The 18410-nt window shown below is 33.8% G+C and overlaps 2 protein-coding genes across 2 annotated transcripts in view; one reads left to right on the plus strand and one right to left on the minus strand.

Annotated features, from left to right (window-relative positions):
* Positions 1-18410, minus strand: part of side-IV (sidestep IV transmembrane protein) — a 919468-nt gene that overhangs the window by 239461 nt on the left and 661597 nt on the right. The window contains exon 4 of the mRNA XM_089641040.1: positions 81-289. Within this exon, the coding sequence (XP_089497166.1) occupies positions 81-289 (209 nt within the window). The remainder of the gene's footprint in view (positions 1-80; positions 290-18410) is intronic.
* On the plus strand, positions 1030-5468 carry LOC149416899 (uncharacterized). Its single transcript, XM_089641257.1, has 4 exons — positions 1030-1140; positions 1247-1474; positions 2025-2345; positions 5434-5468. Exons 1-4 carry the CDS (start codon positions 1083-1085, stop codon positions 5466-5468), a joined length of 642 nt encoding a protein of 213 aa, XP_089497383.1. The 5' UTR covers positions 1030-1082.

An 18410-nucleotide genomic window follows, 5' to 3' on the forward strand; every position in this document is an offset into this window, starting at 1 on the left:
AATTGCACCATGGGGTATAGTACAGAAAACAGTAATAACGATGAATAAATAAAAAAATAAAATTATGCAATTCAACTCACTCAGAACGGTAAAGTTGACTTTGAGGTTCCTGGTGGGAGAATTGCGGAAGTCGACGCGGCATCGGTAGACGCCGGCGTCCGTGGCGCGTACGTCGTCGATCAGCAGCTGCGCGGGCGCCGCGGCGGCCCGGAAGTAGGCGCGGGGTCCAAAGCCTGCTGGGGAGGACCATAGCTTGGCTGAGGAGAATTGGCGACCCCGCACGTCGAAGCTGGAAAAAAATGACCATGAGTTATAAATATAAATTATATACTAAAATCTAAAAGGTGACATATGTATTTAATAAGTTTTCGGTGCCTATCTTTAATAACGTTAAATTTAACAGTAGTGAGTATTTTACAAGTAAATTTATATTATATTTATATATTGTAAATAACAGTGATTAAATTTACATTTCATAAAATTTATAATTAACCCTTCAAGCCTCGGAAGGACATAACTAGCCAAAAACATCATTTTCCATTATAACCTCCGAAGGACAGATTTGACCGGGGCGTCAATACATTATAAAAGTATTTTTATATATTTTTTTATAATGCGTAGATATATGATATCTGTGGTGTTATGGAAAAGGGAGATGAGTCAGTAAAATTGCGAAATGGAGTTAAATATGCCAGAAGAATCCTAATTTTTTTCTCTACACGGAAAAGAAAGATGAGTCCGCTCAAAAAATTAGTTTCCGAGTTATTAGACGTTGTCATACAGAGACGAGTCATATTTTAAATAAATTAACACGCACTTGGAGATAACTCAAGTTGTCTCTGTATAACGAAATATATATTTTTAAATATTGACACGGAAAACAGAGTTAACTTTAATAATCGCTGTTTTCTGTGTTATCTATGGTTCATTCTGTGCTTTATGGTTACATGACGCCGCGGCTTGTTACATTTGACAGTTGTTGTTTCACTGGCGATTTGAATCATTCTTTCGGTCGCATTATCATTTTCTGTTGTTTATTATATATTTATATTTGGTACCGTGTGTTTTGAGGAGTTTTAAAGATGTTTAGTAAGCGAACGAGGTCAATAATAGCGCTTTCGAATGCAAATTCATCGCATGGTAAGATTTTTATATTATTTCTTCATGTTCTTTTGTGGTATTATATTTGTATTAGATTCATCTCACTAAATTATTGACTAATTTATGAAATCCTATTAAATTTCAGATGTCACAAACGGACTTTTAGATGTTTCTACTGCTTCAAGTAGTTTAAATGGTGACCAAATCAGTGTCGCGAATAAGATGCAAGATATTATATTGTATGAAGACATGTCAGATGATGACAGCGTGGCCAGACAAATGACAAATAGTAACCAGATCAGTGTTATAAATAACATGCAAAATATTATATTGCATGAAGACATGCCAAATGATGACAGCGTTCCTACTCCAGGTAAATCATTTAAATGATATTAGCCTAAAAGTTTGCTTTTGAAATACTCGTATAGTTGATGGTTTATTCCAAAAACACTTATTTGATGTATTCATTCAAACCATAAAGTAAGGTAAATTAATCAGTATTTCTTATTAAAGGAATATAATTATGTACCTACTTTAATTAAGTAACTGAATGCATTATTTGTTCATATGAAGCAATTACTTGGTGACGTGAAATTATAATTTAAAATAAAACAATGACTTGGTAAACACCATTTTTATTTATATACTTAATGCCAACTGGGTTTCGCTACAACCGTAGCTTCTTCAGGGCAGAAGTTACCCCTCAGGGGTAGGCAGAGAGCACGGACCACCAAACAACTCGGTCTTGGCACACATTCCATGCCTCGTTCACATTCATACAATGTCTCATACATGCTCTTCTATTATTCTGACTCTTGACATGGCCTGACTCAAGTATCTGATTCACTTGGTCGTGCCATGTATTTCTTAAAGCTATAGTATATAAAGCTGTAGATATTATAAATACTGATTTTATTTTATAGGTCCGTCTTCCAGTTATCCTCTCCAAGACTTACAGACGATAGTTCCAGATTATTCAAGTGATTTTAGCAACAGTGATATGGATGTAAGCTATAAACCCCCCAGTTCCAGTAATTCCAGCTACGATGGACCCAGTCCCTTCAACAATGCACTCCTTGGTGAAGCAACTACTGAAACTGAAGACACGCACCCTGGAAACCGAGGAAAATCTCTTTATTTATTAAGGAAAGAGATTAAAGAAAAACGTAATCGAGGTCTAAAATACAAATCTAAAACTGGGAAATTGGTCAAGGGTCGAGAAACGGAACGCTTAAGTGCTTGCCGTAAAAAATGCATGGATAAAGTGTCTTTTGAATATCAAAGTATATTATTTAATGAATACTGGGCACTAGGAACCTTCGACAAAAGAATTACGTTTATCTCATCCCTCATCACCGATGGGCCTAAGAAAACTATGCGGGTTAGAAATGTACCACCGAAGAAGAGGGAAATTAATCATAAATATCATATACGAGTTAACGGTGCCATTATCGAAATATGCAAAGGTTGCTTTAAAAAGATTTTTTGTGAAACAAACAAATTCATATGTACCGTCATTAAAAAGAGATGTACATCTGTTTCTGGGCTCCCGGTTTCTGACAAACGGGGAAGCAGTGTGCCTTCTACCAAGATATCGGATGACCGCATTCATCAAATTAAAAATCACATAAGAGAGTATCCTGCCTACGAGTCACATTACTCTAGAAGGGATACCTCTAAGAAGTATTTGCCCATTGGACTCACTTTAACCAAAATGTATTTTATGTATAAGGAAAAAGTAGAGGATCCGGTTTCCAGATCAATGTTCTCAAATGTGTTTCGTACAATGGGCTTATCATTTAAAAAACCTTCTCTGGATACGTGCAGTACGTGCGATTCGTATTCGATTCAGATGAAACTTGTACAAGAACCTGATTTATCGGTACTGAAGGCAAAATACGAAGCCCACAAGCAGGAAGCAGATTATGCATATTCTGCCAAGGCAAAAAATAAAGAAGAGTCGTCAGAGAGCAGAAGGACCTATTGCTTTGATTTGCAGCAGTGCCTCCCAACTCCCCTGCTACGTTCAAACATTGCCTTTTATAAACGTTCCTTGTGGACGTTTAATTTAACCATTTACGACTGCTTCTCAAATGAAACAACGTGTTACATGTGGCATGAATGTGAAGGTGGTCGAGGGGCTAATCAAATAGCGTCATGTTTGTATGATTTCATTCTTGCGATTCCACCACAAATAAATGAATTAACATTTTATTCAGATACCTGTGGTGGGCAAAATAAAAACAGCCATGTTGTTGCAATGTTTTTATGTGCTCTTCAAGCAAGACCAAACATAATCATACATCATAAATTTTTAGTCCCAGGCCACACTCACATGGAATGTGATTCCATTCATGCTATAATTGAGAGGAAAAAAAAAGCAACCGACATGAATATTCATTTACCAAGAGATTGGTACAATCTTGTAAGAACTGCTGGAAAAAAGAAATCGTTTACAGTAAAAATCATGACACATGAACATTTTTTAAACTTTGCTGGGCTATACAAGCGTTCATTGCAGCTGAAACAAACTGATGATGAAGGTAATCGATTTTTATTCCACGATATAAAATGGTTCATGTATAAAAACACAACCCCAGGAACTATACATTTTAAAAGGACTTTGCATATTGAAGACCCATTTAAAACTATTTCTTTTAAACGTAGGGGTAATGCAATCACCATTTTGAGCCCTGGAAAATGCTACAGTGGTCTTATTCCAATAAGCAAGGAAAAGAAAAAGGACATACTAAGTGTTTTTCATTTAGTGGATCCTGATTGCCATGATTTTTATAAAAAATTACCAGATGCTAGCAACGTTCCGAATGTTGATCCAGACGGATATGAAGATGCCGGTGAATGAGTCCCCCAAATTATACTAATTAGAAATCTGTTGTATGTTTTGTTTATATTGGATGAGTATTACATGTCATTATAACAGGATACTTTTTTTTACTTTGCAATATCATTGTAAATTTATGTTAAAAATGTCGTTTTTTAACTAAATAAAATTATTCCAATACAAATTTCTGTGTCAATGATTATAAGTGCATCCTTCTTAAATAGGTAAATGATTTTTCCTTTATTAAGTTGAAAAATAACAGAAAAAAATAAGAAACATTTAAGACATAACTCATGTTTTATTCAAAATTAGGTCCAAACGTGACACGGAAAAGAGGAATGAGTCACGTAAAATTGTTAAAAATAAGTTTTTTCCAAATTTTCAAATACTCTTCTGTAGAATAAATATTTTCATTAATTATTGCATAAAAATATATTCCTAATTACAATTCTCAGATCTGGCAAAAAATCGAGAATACAAAATTGGCTCCCCTGTAAAATTGACTATTATTGACTCGTCTCCCTTTTCCAAAACACCACATATGTTCGTCATTAAAAAGATAAATAAGTATTCATACATTCATACATTATTACACGCATAAATTTTTTTACAGTGCGTGATTACGAATTGGCGGTATTTTTTCATTGACAGTTGAAAGTTAAAAAATTATTTAAATATTGAAGACAATATTAGTGATTTTCTAAATGAAAATCTGAAACAGAAAAATCAGAAAAGGAAACGGTCACATCTGGGAATCGAACCCAGGACCCTTGTCTTTCTGGGCCAGTGCTCTACCAACTGAGCTAATGGGACCCTATTCCCCTCGGTCACTTAAAAAAAAAAAAAAAATTATTTATATATTTTTTTTATTGTATGAACGGCATAAAAAGTGAAGTGACAGTTTTATTACTTATTATCTACACCAAAGGAATATGTTTTATAAATTTCAAATTCTTTCAAAATTATGGACGTTCCGAGTCAAAATGTCCTGGTAAGTATTTTTTTACCATTTTCATGTTTGATATTAGAAAAATATTTTTTAGAAAGATGAATGTTTTTTTCAAATGCAAAAATTTCAATGATAATTTAATATTATTTCAAAAATAGTACTTTTTTTAGAGACAACTTCAGAAATAAGTAATATGTTGCACATTTTAGATACCTCGGGAGCATCGCGAGATTCCGAGAAAATTCAAAATGTAGTTGGGACTTGTTGGTAAAAATACTTTAAAACCTGAATAACGTAACATTAATTACATCTTTTAAGACCCAGCCATGAGCAAAAACAAAATATGTTTATTGCAATCTTTAAGTCACTGAATGTCAAAACTGGAGTTCCACAGGGGTCAATTTTGGGACCAACATTTTATATTATCTTTGTATCTCTTATGACAAAAATTTTTTCGTTTGTTAAATATTATGTATACGCTGATGATACTGCACTTGTCATATCCCATGAAAATTTATCTATTGCAATGAAATTGTTGCAGCAAGACTTTATTTCTTTATTAAGGTGGTCACATGATTATGGTTTACTAATTAATTCTAAAAAAACAAAACTGATGCATATAAGATCACCACATGCCAAGTATAGCGAGGCACCTCTAATCATATCTCACTCTTTTGACTGCATTCACAACAATATCACACAGCCCTGTGCGTGTACAAATATCGAACTGGTTAACCAATATGTCTATCTAGGAGTTACAGTAGATTGTAACATGAAGTGGGATGTACACACTTCAAAACTGTGTAAGCGCCTTCGGTCTATTGTAGGAAGACTGTATAAAATAAAATATTTTGTGCCTTTAAAAACTATGAAATTGATTTATCTGTCTCTTGCAGAATCTACCGTAAGATATGGGATAACTTCATGGGGTCAATCGTGCAAAACCAACATAAAACATGTACAAATGATTCAAAATGCCATTGTAAAGTTGTTAGTAAGCAAAACCATTTATAACCAGAGGAGAGACATTAGTATTATGTATAAATCAATAAATGTATTACCGATTCGTGCCCTTATGTGGCAAAAAATTGTATTACAGCATATATCTGACAGTCCGTATAAAACAATGGTGGATCATGTACACAATACACGTTTCATACAAAATAAAGGAATGAAAGTACCTATGTTTCAAAACAAATATGGTCAAAGAACTCTTGAATACACAATACCTTTAATTTTTAACAAATTGCCATATGAATTAAAAGAAAATTGCTCCATTAATAAATTCTCTTTAATATTAAAATCATGGCTTCTAAGGAGTAACCTCATGTATTAAGACTGTTTTTTTTTCCCCACAACACTGTTTCTGTATTTTCAAATTTAAGGTATATCACAATTTTTATTTATATTTTTTTTGGTTTTTTTGTAGAAATGTATGTATTACTACGCTAAAGCGTTGATGATTATTTTAATTTTATGTACTATACTATTATTATAGGTGCAACTAATCTCCTGCTGACAAGCTACTTGCAGTAGCTTAGCGGGTATAAATAATATTGTATGTAATCTTTATACAAATAAAAAAAAAAAAAAAAAAAAAAAAACTTAAATTTAACTGAAAAATGTCCGCATTAGAAGAAAAACGGCTTAAGAGTGTATTCCTTACTCCCAAAGGCAATCGATCATTGGCAAATTGGTTCTGCCTCTTCGAAAAATAAAATGTCTTGGCTGCCTAGTTCTGAGGAAGTAATAATATGATAGTTGTACACATTTTCAGGTATTAGATTGATCTATCAAACTATCGCTCTGCTAAAAGACCACCATTCAGAATTGAACCATTTCTTAGAATAGCTTTAGCTGTATTTGGTGACCGGATCTAATTTTCCAAGTGTTTCGCAATATTCCTCTTCTCCTTACTCTTTTCTTTCTTACTTCCTCTAGCCTCACAACTAGGGATCCGGTTATCACAAAAAATAAAATACCAGCACCCGTATTCGTCCTAGTCAAGGTATGTCTAGAGTCCTTAGCTATGCGACGAAACGAACTTATTATCTTATCCGAGATTGAAGAGCATGCATTTAAGTAAGTATTCATGTCATGTTTTAATATGAATATGGCACAAAAGTCCCAATTTATTGGAAACGTCTGGATCCAGTGAGACAATGGCATCCCTAATAGGGGTATATTGTGAGGTCGAGAGTGGTGTGGAGGATGGAAGATGATGGGAAAAAGGAAGGCAGGGAAGTTCCTGGCCATTTATCTGGTCACTTCTCATCTCGACAAGGCTAAAGCCACTTCAGGCACAGTTTTAATTGTGAATACTGATCTTACACTAGGGAGATAGTGAGAATATCTTCGACTCGGGAACGTGCCGCAAAAAACTGAAAAACTGAAACTTTTAAATAAATGCATTATGAAATAACACAAATTAATATAATAAAATTTACTTGCGCATGCCGGGATTCGAATCCGCTATTTAAGTCTGCAAGTAATTGAGGTGTATTAAAGACAACAAACACATTTGATTTTTTTATGACACTGAATCAACTGCCAAACCTTGCACATGGTAAGTGGTGTGTTGCGTATGTTTTCGAAGTCAGTTTAATTTAAATAACCTTGAACATAATTAAAAACTTCATAAGATGTGAGTTTGAAGTTCATATAGTTTAAAATCACGCTATATTATTTCCTCTTTTAGTAATGTCTAAAAACTAACAGCACAAAGATAAAAACTTGCAAACAACACTAATCGAATGTTCTGAATACTGCAATTCTACTCTAATAAGTCTATAATATCAAACTTGCAACACAAAGTTTAAAAATACTTACAAACAACACGAATTGGATGTTCTAGACACTGCGATTCTACTCTATAAGTCTATAATATCAAACCGTCTTTTCCTTTGAGAGAAACGTGGGCAACATTTATGCAGAACAAATATTTTGATTGTGACATTTAAAAAAAGCTCGAATCGCGTTTCCATTTATCTATGAACAGCATCGTGTTTTCTTTGCTAGGTCTGAGGAACTATCGGACCAAAGAAAATACTTAATGAAACTGCACTGTTATTAGAAAGTTAACAAAGACAGTTTTTGTGAAATTTTCTTGAAATATGACCAAGAGGGTATAACAACAAATGGAAATAATTGCGGTTTTGTAAAAGCGAAAGAGTTTGAACAATGCTTTATGCTGCCACTCTCAAAGAAGGAATGGAAGAATGGATTCTGGGAAGGAGCATACATTTATTAAAACTATTGTTTTATTTAGTAACAAGAACACCCGTGGAAGTTAGTGGGTTCTGTTTGTTTGAGTTTTATACGCAAGGATGAATTCGCTTTCGAGATTCTCTGGAGAATGGAATCCCCGATAGAATCACTTAGTTTTTGTTCTTACAAGTGCTCTCCGGAGCTTTTAAGGATGCTGGTTTTATTTAATGTTCACGCTGTAAGCTTTCTTAATTTCATATAGCGATTTTTTATATATTATTTGTTGACTTTCACTCATAATAGACCTTTGAGTGTGCATTTTTATGTTTTCAGTTAACTATCTCAGAGCCAGTAATCATTTAAGGAAATGTTATTTGGCGCATAGGAATTCAGTAGGGGAAAGGTACTTGAAAAAGAAAATATTTTCACCAATCATAGATACAGCTTTACTGTCTTCTTGGTAGCCTCCAGAACAATACTCAGTGTGACAAGACTACACCTGATAATTCACGAAGTCTGGGTTCAAAATCAAGAAGCTTTCCACCCCACCACAGGGGTTGTCAAGATGGTCATTGAAAGCAAGATTATCTTTTAAAAAAACATTTTTTAATTTGTCATAATTAATGAAACCTTAACCTCCATATTCCGTAAAATATGAGCATTCGTGATTTTTTTCAATAAGACATTATTTGTATTTTCTACACTTTCCCTCATCAGATTTTTTAAATCCATTTTTCAATTTCATGACAAGAAGATTATTTACGTAAAATGTATTGTCCTTTAACAGTTTTGGGGAATTTTCCTACTTATTTAAGAGAATTGAAAAGCCTACTTGCTTTCCATTTAATTTTTTTGATGTAAACAACATTTTCTAGGAAAATGATTTTGAACCTTCTAAGAAACTTTGTTTGATAAATAAAGCTTCTTGAACTTACGTTTTATGATGAGTTTTTACTTGTAAGATAACAAAAACAATAATTACCATTCATTATTATAGAGCACTCTACCAAACAATTTATTAAGAAAAAGCAAAAGATATTTTGAGTAGGTTTTAATTGAAATATATCTTTGAATTTCTGATTATTACTGAGAATTATTGAACCATTAAATGTTTATGAGGCACACGCTTTTTCCATTTGACTTTTTTAATGATAAATTTGATTCGTACAATCAGTATTATTGCAAAGACTGGAGTTGCGGGACAAGCGAAAACTTTATTAAATAACAAATTATGATGAGCAATAATTTTTAGCCTGAAACTCCCAAACAAATTGAGAAAATCTCCCGGAAGAAATTAATGCCGCCTACAGGAATTAATCCCGCAGCCATCTGATTGCTGGTCAACTGCTTTACAATCCAAACCCGCCAAATAATTCAACACGTACTAGTGTTTTTACATTCAACAATTGTTACTTAAAACATTTTTTTTAAATTTTAAATAAATGCAATGTTTGGTATATTAATCACACGTTGTTTCACAGAATTTGAATAATTCATAAAATTTCAAAGTTGATTTTCAAGTTCTGTGAAGGTTCCATTCAAGTTTTGTTACTATTTAAGTTTTGTTAAGTCCCTGGCAACTAATGATATAATAATAAAACTTGAATGGAACCTTCACAGAACTTGAAAATCAACTTTTAAATTTGATGAATTGTTCAAATTCCATAAAACAACCCATCCTTATTATACAATCCCTTCATTTTATGATAATAATACAGAAGAACGCCTTCATCACAAGCTGCCGTTTCTTGAGTTTGAAAATTTAAAGTTGAAAAAATATAATTTAGTATCCTTAAACAAAAGAGAATTTGTTACCGTGGTAAAACAGGAATCTACCAATATTGCTCTATTGATAAATATAACAAACATTCACAGCTATCCTATCTCTGCTGCTGACCTGCAGGTTGTCTAAAATCGAGCTCTCAGAAATGTTTTAGGTCTTCTATGGGACACACATGTCAAGGACATTCAATTTCCGGTGTCCTTCCTATCACAGTCCTTCCCAAACACGAAATCATGACCACCATCCTACAAATTATCAAACAATCAACCCACATTAAAATCAAGCTACTTTACAATCAAGACATCCTCAACCATAATGCTCGGAATAACAATAAGATCCACATTTCTCTAAGCACCCTACGAAAGATGGAATAAAATCTCTCAACTTTATTGCCTACACACTCTATAACTCTCTTCCAGATATGTATAACAACAGCCAGCATAATCCAAAAATTCCAAGTAAGGACTTAAAAGAATATTTTTTTAAAACATATAAAAATGAGAAAAATAAAATATATATGTCGAGTTGTACTTTTTTTGTTTCTTTCTTTCTCCTTTTTTATCCCCTGCATTTGTATTCAAGCATAATAGATTTTTACCAATGTATTCGTGGTTAAGTACCTTTTTCTAAATTCCTACCTTGGCTCTGCGCTTATGTGTATATCCCTGTTTGTTTTTTTGTTTCTTCTGGCTTGTTCTACTTAACATCTTTTTTTTATTTGTATACTGTTTTGTACGTGAAACTTATACTTATATTTTATTTTTTCTATGTTTGTACTGTTTCGTATGTGAAACTTATAATTTTGATATCAAAATAACAATGTAAAATTAAATGCAAATACTGCATTTTGGGACAAGAGTTAAGGCTTTTACTGAAAAAAATCGGCTTATTTAAGTAAAACTATAACTTTTATTGAGAAATAAATATTACTATGCCACCTGTTCATACCAAAGTTGATACATAATGACATGCAATAAGTAAGCAATCATGACCGCTTCCAAAGCAAATTGACGATTTGTTTGCTTGTTCAATGAGAACGATAACAATCTAAGGAGAGGTTCCAGAGGTATGTTTTTGTAGAGCAGGAGGAATAAACCAGATAAGTGGGAGTAAGTCGAAGAAGGAAGTAGAAAACCCACCCTGGGATAACCGGGAAGGCCGGGTTCCCGGGTAACCGGGCAGCCGAGTTAGAAGGCGAGATGAGGCGGCATACAATCGAAAGCTCCTTTAGGTAAACATAGGAACAAAGCTTGGGAATGGGCAGACAAATAAAATGGATAGTACTTCCCTGGATCCTGAAAGGAATCCCAAATTACTGGCAAGAATTCGACAAATTTGGGCGGGAAATTCTCCGTTATTAATAATACAAGTTTTGTTGATAGTTGTGATTGTGGGATGTTCATTAATAATCATGCTAGGGAAGTTTTTGATTCGACGAATTCAAGAGACTACTGGAGATAGGTAATATAAAATAAATAAATAAAAGGTATACATAGTCAATATGGTCATCATTAATTTTTGTTTTTGAAAAAAAAACTGTTTTAGTGGCATAATTAATAAATTATTGATCATCTTTTGGTAATTTTTTATTGATACATTAGCAGTATTTTTCATAAAACAAGCTTTGGTAATATGGGCCTCACGTGGTTCTTACCCGTGATGAGGCTTCCTAAGCCACTATTCTGAGCCACTCAAGAGTTACCCACAATAATAATGATTTTAAAAATTGGAATTGCCTAAACCTTTAACTTTGTACAGTCTATTTGAAGAAAGTGACAATGCATTTAGAAGATGATCGCAGACATCAAAACAACAGGAACTCAGACTTAATGGTGAAAATTTCAAGGCATGATAAGACAGCGAAACAACTTTAAATAAGAAAAAAAAGCTGATGTTTCTTCACATTCTTCAGCACTGCCGTAGCTTGCATTTTTAAATATGTTCAGCTTTCGCGAAAACTTGATTTTACTTTATCTGACTTCTTTTCTCCATCTACAGAAATGTCTGGTCTTGATACATTTTTTAACCTTCTGGTTTACTTCAGGAAAATCTTCGCTCTTCAGGTTACAGTCAGGCTGATTTAGAGTAACGCGTACTGATAAAATAATGTCATTGTCTCCTACGTCTTCAATCTATCTTACTCTAGATTCTTAAAAACCTGACATGTATAATGCAACATATTGGAGTTTACAAACTTCTATAATCCTGTGCAAATACGCTTTTTTGCCATTATAATAGCCAGTTCATCTGTTCAAAATATTTTGAGGATTTATATTTCTAAAGTTTCTATTATAGGGACAGCGAAATAGTGAAAAATTGAACGAAAATATCATATAGACTTCGACAAAAATTTTCTACATGGACAATATTTTCTTTATTTGGACAGTACAAAAGGATAATAGTTTGCACATTTGGATTTCATTTGTTGAATTTTTGATTTCTAACCAAGAATACAAATTAAGGCACAGATTAATGAAATATTAATCTGTTGGTTTATAGAATACCGGATGAATTTCACAATAGTCTGACCCCATAGCGATAGGTTCTCAAAAAATCAGAGTTATTATTGTAGTGTTTACTTCTTTTCAATGGAATGCCGCAAGGATCGCCATTGTTTCCGATCTCTTTATGTCTATTGCTTGGGATTCATCTCCCGTGGCAGCCGCCGGGGTTTTGTCTTTGTGACTGAAAAACATCTCTGGGTAACGATTTCATTAATAACATGAAAATGTTTTAGTTACTTTCTTGCGAGAAAGTAAAAAAAAAACATTGATGAGTTATATAAGTGAAAAAAAAAAATAACTCACCGAAGTTAATAACCAATCTTTTCTTGATAAAAATAATTCATAAACAATCCTAACAATTTACGAAATTATACTTTATATTCTGATTGCTACTTAGGTATTTGCCGTTGTCTTATAAATTAAAAATGTGTATTATTTATTACCTCAACGTATTATTTATCGTTTTAAGTTATAAAAATAATATATTATCATCCATTTGGCTTTTACATAGTGCAGTAGGCATATCTTACAATTTGAACTCAAAAATAATAAAAATATAAATATGGAGATTATAGAAGTTTATAAAAAAATATCAGTAGGTTTAGAAAATATTATTGTAAGACCTCAAATCTGGTATGACAAATAAAAATTTATGTAAAATTATTGAAGACAATATTAGCAACTCTAATAAGAACAGAAATCCCAGAAAAAGATTCGGTCGCATCGGTATTAAACCAAGGACCTCCGCTCTGCCGAAGCGGATTTTGATGTTTCAAATTTTCCTCTGAAAGTTGCCAATATTGTATTCAACGAATTCGAATAACAATTTGAGGATTTAATCTAAGTTATTCCAAAAAAAATAGTTGGTTTGTTGAAATATTATTGCTATTAATTATCTGTTTTAAATACAATTTTATTTACAATGTTTTGCAACATCAATATTACCACTATATAACCACTGTGTAACTCACCCACCAAGCACAAGAACCAGTTTCTTATTTGGTGAGATTGCAATTATACGTATATTTTGTACCGATATGTAATTTATATAACACCACTTTACCCACTTTAAAAATAAATAAAAATTATTTTTTGATGCTGGTACTTAAATAATTCATGTATAATTTTTTATCTTACACTCACATATAGGCAGCTTCTGTGACGGTTACATCCATTACTATTAGTATTTAAACTATCATACATGTATGTTTAAAAAAAAATCCTTATAAGCTGCTTTTAAAAAAATTTACTTATGGGAAATAAAAAAAAGGAAAAAAATACGTACATACGATATCAAATTGATCATCTAGGGAGGAATACGTTTTTTAAATGGTTTCTCAAAACATTCATTCTTTTATTATGTGTTTCACAAAATAAAGCATAAGTAATAAATAAAAAAAGATGAATGGAAGAAAACTTCACGCATTTGTTGAAGACGTTTGAATAAACACATTTTTAGTTCGTAACGGTAAATATCGATTATTATTGAACAAAACTTATTACCAAGTCTGTGCAGTGTGTGCAGCCTTTGAATAGGCAATTTTGGAAAACAATTAAGTAATTTATTTTTTTGCGTATCTCCGCTCCCGAAATGATTTATTGGATTACCAACACCTCTGCCATATGTCGCCCCAAATGATTCAGCAGGGATGTCCGGATTCATCGGGTGAGGTGTGTTCAGACTGTTCAGGATGCGCCTACCCACCAACTGCATGGCGTGCCAAATCGGGAGAGGGTGGTTTAGGAAGAACCTCCAACTGGTCTTTCGACCCTTCTTGCGCCGCAGTGGGATATATCTTCGTCACTCCTGGACATTTCTTACCCAAACCTCCCACCATTGACTTTCCCAAAATCACACAGCATCCCAAATGAAGACAGGCCCCGAGAGAAATTATTTTTCTCAAGGTCTTTTGTGTAGGGTAAACGTAAAAAAACGCCGCCTCCTTTAGCTTTCTTGTTGGTACCTTAACTTCCATCCTTTCTTTACATATTATGCTCGAAGTAATCCAATTGGGGTGTTAATCGCACATAGCGGTACACTTTTAGATGGCAATTTTTGTTAAAGAATACAATGTAAAAACAATATTATTTGCAAGGTTCAATGTAAGTAAGCAATGCATTCCAGAATGAGTATGAATTTACTGCGCTTTAAGAGACAAATGACAGCTTTAAGGGATAGGAAGAAAATGCAGAATCTCACCCAAAATCCACATAAAAAAGCATTGCCAAAATTTTACCAAGAATATTCATGATTAAGTAAAAGCTCATTTATTAATGATAATTTGCTAAAAAAATACAAAAACGTACTTGTTAAAAATGGTATCTTACCAAAAACAATGAAGTTTGTGAACGCGCAGCTCAGAAAAAAATATTTAATTGAATTTTTCGGCCAGATCAATTCGTTAGACCCTATCCACAATATTTTACGAAATATTAGAAGAATTTGAATATTAATGGCGGGAATTTGCACCAACCGAGTCAACGCTGTCCCTTACCGAAATTTACAGTGTGATTGCCCCAAATTTATTAGACCGTCTAAACAAAGGAAAAAGTAATCAAATTTGATGAGAAAGAAACAACATTTAGCTACAAATATTTATTTATGAGGAGGCATTAGATTTAAAATTGGTTCCGTTAAAATATTATGTATCAAAATTTAATATCAATCTAGCTGACGTGTACCCGGCATTGCTAGGGGTTATGAAAGGTTTGGAGTAAGGTTTCGAGGTTGTGAATTCAAGTGTAAAGAATTAAAAAGTTTATTTTTTAAGTTTTTGTTTCACTTGAGCGTGCCATTTCTTCCTCGGGCGTCCCCGACTTCCACTATTCGTTACTGCATACCACATTATATCAACTACGTATCTCATTTTAGTATAAAGATAATGCATTCAGTCTTCCTCAGACGTCCCCGAATTTTTTTACCCCTTAAACCACTCCTGACATTAATAAAAACAATTTTTTTTTGCGAAATTTGTCTAGTGGTTTTTGAGTCTATAGTGGACAAATAAATAAAAAAGAATTTATCTTATATACACATGGTTTTTTTAGAAAGCAGTATTTTCAGTAATCCACTCTGTAATTCTTTCGGATGCATTTTTAAAATTTGTCAATCAATATGTGAAATATTGCTTTTTTCGAAATTAGAATTATTCATTAAAACTACCACGTATGTAATAAAAATAGTATATCACTTGTAAAGCGCTTTTCTCAGACAAAGATTTTTTTAATGTCAGGTCGTTAATCCATCCTATGTATGATCTACATGCTCAGAAAATAATGTTGTCTTACGAAGGAAGCTTTATTTAAAATTTTATTTCGAATCGAAGTTAACTTTTAAGTCGACTTAGTCGCGAGAAGAGTTGAGGAAAAGAGATTGGCTTATTTTTTTGAAAGCAGACGTACAAAATGGATAAGCAAAGCGAAAACCGCTTAGTCCAGTAGCTGGCTGATGGCGAAAATTGGGAGCCGTTAGCACTCGGTTTGGGGAATCCTCGTGAAGGATTGGAGAAACGTATTAAGTTTGTCGCCAAGCGCAGATTAAGTTTGTCGCCAATTTGCATGGTAGTTCACTTACATTCAGGGGCGCCTTTTGAACTGAATTAAAGGATTGGTGACGGAAACCTTTGAAGCTTTTTAAAAAGTTGATTGGTGATGAACGAGAATTAAGCACTATATGCCTTTTGAAAGTCTAAAACCATAGATATCATGCAATGCGAAAGTAGCAATTTTTTTTTCTTCGCCTTTCTTTTTGAAAAAATAAACAAACCAAACATATTTGTATTCTAAGTGTGCCTTATATCACCACGAATTTCAGTAATAAGTTTAAAAATCGCCTGGAAAACGAGCGATTTTAGCGCAAAAGTGGTTTTTATTGGTTTTTGTGGATAATTTTATAAGAAAGAAAAAACTTAATCAATGGAAACTCTTACAGATAATCGAAGTCATAAAAATCTATTTCTAAAAAATTTTTTTTGTATGCAATCTTAAAAGCCTCAATTTATCCAAAACATATTTTTTAGTCTGCATAATGTAATCCGAAGAATAGAAAATAGTGATTTCAGAGACAAACATTTTTAACAAAGACGCACACACGAATAACCTAACAATTATTGAATTCCTTCTTCTTTTATCAATATCAAGGGAAAATATTGCTAGTACAATGACAGAGGACTTACTCGTAGTTTAAGAGCAAGCAGTAGTTAATCAGAGACGCCTGGGTGGAAACCCGTCACTTTTGACTAAACAGTTATCATTATGGTGAATAAAGCGATTGAGATAATGACCTTGTTCTAAAGATGGGATTTATGTTTTCAGATTAATTATGACAATATACATCTTTTATAAAAAATCATTTTATTTTTTAGAAAAAGGTGTTTATTTTTTCATAAAAAAGTGAATATAGCACAATAGTCCTGTAATGTTTTCCCGTCTCCCCTTTCTCTCGTCAACGGATTAATCTTTTGCTCGTTTGATTTGGCTCTTCTCGCGGTTTATCAACCCTTCAATCTTAACGAATTAATATGTCACGTTGTGTCAATTTTTTGTTTCGACAGGGATTAATTCATTGAAGGATCCTTTTAATTGGTTGTGGTAACTTTGGTTCTTTTTAGATGAGGCGTGTTACATTCTGTATGGTTTGAAAATAAGACAATGACCGACTACCCTGATTTTAACTACCTTTTCCTACCTTGTTTGCTCGCCCAAACGTTTCCGGTTGCTGCAGTTGATAATGTACTAATATAATGAGACAATTAATTACAAATTAAGTACATGAAATTCACTATAGACAATTCAATTCAAGATGCACAAGATTCTAAGTTAATGATTTGACTATGGATTGTTAGTTTTGTGAGTTATTTCTATGAGTAGGTATTTTCGGGAATAGCTAGAGACAAAACATGTGTTGCTTTCGATTGGTCTCCGTCCAAATCCCACCCATCAACGTGACCAGCTCGAGAGCAGCCAAGTTGATGGTCCAATCCCAACACCTCCAGAAATGAATTGAATATCGCTCAGCGACAGATGAAATAATGACATGTTTTGCCTCCTGCCGGAGGGTGATGAAGGTGGAATGTGGGTCCTTGGTGGTAACTGTTGATGTTGATGTTGATGATGAATGATGAAGATTCATCTTATACCGTTAGGTACAAGGGGCTGCTCCGGTCCGGTGGCATGATAGCCAGGTGTCAGGAACCATTTGGGCCACGTGGGTAGCGCGAGGTTTAGGTCGCGTCAACCTCCCCCAAATCGATGATGAGTTGAGCTTCGCCAGCATGCCGAAAATTAGGAGTCCACTCTACTAACCTCAAACATAAACATATACTGAAGTGGTTTGCATCAGCAACGTCAGGAGTTCGGGAGTCCCGTGAACACCCCTCTGGTTTACGCTCGTAAAAATAATGATGAATTCAGCTTCAGTTTGTTCGACTTCGCCTCTGCAGTCACGCTACTCCAAATAGCTCCTGGCTCCAGTCTATACAGCTTCTCGTTCCAGTAGAGGTAATGACACATATTTATCATATGTACAATACAGAACATACTTCAAGTCTTTCGTCCACACTCAAAATAGTCATGTCAATATTTAATTTGGATGAGGGCGTCCATCCGACATAACGAATGTTTCCTAGACGGGAGATTTTACCCCACTTCGAAGTCATGGTCATTCGCTCTATCGTTTGTTACCCTCCGTTCGCTTCAAATATCAAAGAATAGTAGAAATTGATATCCTCGACTTCCGGCGCTAAGGATCAGGGATACTGGAATCATCAGGTCGTGAATCTGAAATCATCCGATCTCCGTCAGCTCAAACGGTTTCAGTCGGAGTCAATTTCCAACCTAATTCTGGATGACTTCTCCTCCTATAGTGGGGTAAGTACTTATTGAATTTGACAGGAAGGACGTCAGAAAGCGCCGAAACAACTTCATATTCGTCACGATCCCTTCGTTCTGTCGGCGAGAAAATCCTCCTCACACGCCAGCCAAGAATAGCATAGCCCTTATCCGCTTTGTTCCTTCGTCTACCAG

Source organism: Hesperophylax consimilis, chromosome 16 (genome assembly GCF_061612785.1).
Source record: "Hesperophylax consimilis isolate HC1 chromosome 16, BYU_Hcon_1.0, whole genome shotgun sequence".
Lineage (NCBI taxonomy): Eukaryota > Metazoa > Arthropoda > Insecta > Trichoptera > Limnephilidae > Hesperophylax > Hesperophylax consimilis.

Coding starts and splice junctions, on each gene's coding strand:
- LOC149416899 (XM_089641257.1), top strand. CDS start 1,083: ATGTTTAGTAAGCGAACGAGGTCAATAATAGCGCTTTCGAATGCAAAT. Junction 1,475..2,024: donor TGACAGCGTTCCTACTCCAG/GTAAATCATTTA, acceptor TTTATTTTATAG/GTCCGTCTTCCAGTTATCCT. Junction 2,346..5,433: donor GGAACGCTTAAGTGCTTGCC/GTAAAAAATGCA, acceptor AAATTGTTGCAG/CAAGACTTTATTTCTTTATT.